Here is a 2917-nt window from a genome sequence, read left to right as displayed (position 1 = left end):
TTCAGAACAAATGCTCTACACCCCTTGCCAGCTTTTGGACAGAAGGAACCAAGGCAGGCTTGCCCAACTTGCAACCCTCCAATGTACTGGAGCACAATCCTCATCCTCCATAACCAAGAGGACCATTTTTGGTCTAAAGGTGATGGAGGCCTAACACATCTGGATGGCATGAGGTTGAAGAATTGGGAGAATAGCTTCATTGGGACCATGACAAAATATTTCCATTCTGATGTGATAGCTAAAAAACCATCTGGGAGAGCATGGAACACTACAAAAATTACAAAAGGTTTAGCCAAGATTAAATTATTTGAATAACTATTAGCATGACAGAGACTGCATACTGTTTGCTCAATCACATTTTTTTCCATCATGGAGCACACTGAGACCCTATTCTTCACTACATTCTTCCCTTCTTAGACATCACCAGCCATTTCCCACACACTTCTTTCTACAGCCACAAGAGCTACAAGTTTAAGGTGAAAGCAGTAACATCAAGGCAACTAAATTCTACAACCAATGCTAAAATTTTCTGTTTTTCTAAGGAACATTGCAGCCCTAATTAGAAAGAACCAGTCAATTTTTCTGGCACTGTTGTCTCAGGATGACTCTGAATTCAGAAATCATTTCTAAGGTACATTGTACTAAATTCCTAGTTTGGAAATGGAGTTTTCCTCTAGCCTGTGGTAGTGAAAATGATCTCTCTCTCTCGAGGAAGAACAGCCATTTGTAAGGTATGGTATAACAGAGGTGAACAAAAACGTAGAAGCAGCCTCTTTTTAACTAAAGACAAGGAGACTAAATACCACATCTGATCCTCCTTAAACATACTCCACTAATTCGAGTGAAGCTGCACCAAACCAATGTTGCAAATGCTTTTTTCCCATTTTCAGTTCTAAATTCTTTCATATTATCCTTCATTTTTAATGGGGACACTGTTATACAGGGGGAAAAGTAAGACAGATAAGCTTGAGGGTCTACTGAAACAATGTCTCTGGCAGCCCTGCAAAGCCAAGAGAAATGCTGTGGAAAGTGAACTGGCCTCTACCTGGGCACGCCTGGAGGAATGCCGGGTGGAACGCGTGCTGGCCGTGAAGGAATCTGAGGAGGGGCTGAAAAGGGGTCATTATTAGCAACAAAAGCACTCTGGGGTCCAGGGCGTGAAGGAATGGGTGGTGCCACAAAAGAGGAAGGGCCTGCTGCTGGTACTGGGATCAAGGGAGGGCCCGGCATGGGCCCCCTCACAGCTGGGGGTCTCCCTGGTGGCAGAACAGTAGAAGGAGGCCTGCGCTGTGGTGTTGGGCTGCAAAGGAAAGAAAAGAGAACCATTAGAATAGGCAAGACAGATTAGCACAGATTAATATAGCAGACTCTCAAGTCTGAAGTCCAATGTTAAAATGGAAGCTGCATGCTTTACAATTTGCATGCGTCTGCCATTTGTTTCCAGAGCTAATCAATGAAATCTAAAAATCCTACTGAATGAGACTGACAAAAGAAGAAGACTACCAAGAAACTCAAGCCAAAGATTATATATACAGTTCAATGCTAAAATTGTAGGGGATGCTGGTCAAATGTAGTTTTCTAAGGTCTTGCTGCAGTTCTGGGAAGAAGATGGATCTGAAAACATCACTTTCACTTTGATTTGTCACTTGTATCTTATGGACTTGCTGGTTCTCCCTATATCTTAACAAAAAGCCCATCAGATCCAGGTGGTAATCCACTGTAACTCACCTATGACCACTGCTCCCTGCCTGAAGCCATGTGTCATCCACAGGAGGAGGAACTGGTGTAGAAACGGTGCTGGTACTGATGTCTCCAATTATGTGCAAGGCTTCCTTCAGAGCATGGTACATTCGCAACATGTCATCCCTGCGCTGTGCCTGGTCTGCAGACTCCTCCATCAAGCTGTTTTGGTCTGCGGAGGAGTACAGGTAGGCCAGCAGCTCTGAGTGGATGAAATCCTTGGTCTGTGAGGATGAAGGAACATGGGTTACACTGAATAGGTAATATTTTCTGTATTTGATGGGTTGGATGTGATGACCTAAATCATGTTCTAGTCTCAACCAGAGTTAACCCACTGAATCTACAACTGAATGATCAATCAACACTGTGTAAATCCTACTGACTGAATTGGGATTACTCTACGTGGGATTAATGACTGGCTTTAGGCTAGTATATTCAAACTGGAGCAATGTTAGGAGTCGGTCTTAATCTTGGTCACTAAAGCATATGTATTCCATATATTTTGCTGAAAAAGAACTCAAGGAGACAAACAAAGTCAACAACATCATCCTAAAATTCCATGAAAACAATCAACACAGAGAGACAAATTCCACACCTATTGAAACTTTTAGCCATATGCCTTCATGAAGAGCCAGGTTTTACTTATGTGCCACCTTATAACAGTGTGTTCTTAGTGTCAAGAGTCTGACTCTGCTGGCAGAGAATTCCACAAGGTGGATACAAACATCAAAAAGATTCTAGATCAAGGTGGAGTGTTGTGGGTCTGCACTCCTCTGCACCCCACTCCATTAGTAGCCAAAAACTAAATAGAGAGAAACTTGCACTTTCTGGTTTTGGTCATTTTCTTGGGTAGACAGGGAGATTTGGGGCGGCTGGGGTGTTTCAAAGGGTTGTGCCACTCTCGGAGGCCTCCAGGACTGTCTTTTGGGACAAGTTCGCCCATCAAACAAGATAGAGACCGGCTGGGGGGGGGGAGGGACTTCAGGGCTTGCAAAAACCTATGGGGGACTTCATGTCCCCTGTAGGTTGCATGCAGTTCATCAGCCACTGATTCAGATCTTGAGGCTGCATGTTGAATTTAATGAGGCTGGGGGAATGGGATCAACTGCCTTGTGCTTCCTGCTCTCCAAGAATCTGCATATTACCTAAAACCAGTCTTGTGCATTCTGTAAGTGGC

General features: G+C 43.8%; 1 protein-coding gene across 1 annotated transcript; it reads right to left on the bottom strand.

Annotated features, from left to right (window-relative positions):
* Positions 1 to 365: 365 nt before the first annotated feature.
* Positions 366 to 1996, bottom strand: LOC121921450 (dynamin-2-like). The gene is made up of 2 exons (XM_042449574.1): positions 1729 to 1996; positions 366 to 1300 (listed from the first exon to the last, which is right to left on the bottom strand). Exons 1-2 carry the CDS (start codon positions 1896 to 1898, stop codon positions 1042 to 1044), a joined length of 429 nt encoding a protein of 142 aa, XP_042305508.1. The 5' UTR covers positions 1899 to 1996; the 3' UTR covers positions 366 to 1041.
* Positions 1997 to 2917: the final 921 nt, after the last annotated feature.

This window comes from Sceloporus undulatus, chromosome 2 (genome assembly GCF_019175285.1).
Source record: "Sceloporus undulatus isolate JIND9_A2432 ecotype Alabama chromosome 2, SceUnd_v1.1, whole genome shotgun sequence".
NCBI lineage: Eukaryota > Metazoa > Chordata > Lepidosauria > Squamata > Phrynosomatidae > Sceloporus > Sceloporus undulatus.
The sequence above is the reverse complement of the archived record's forward strand: the minus strand, read 5'-3'. Positions and strand labels throughout refer to the sequence as shown.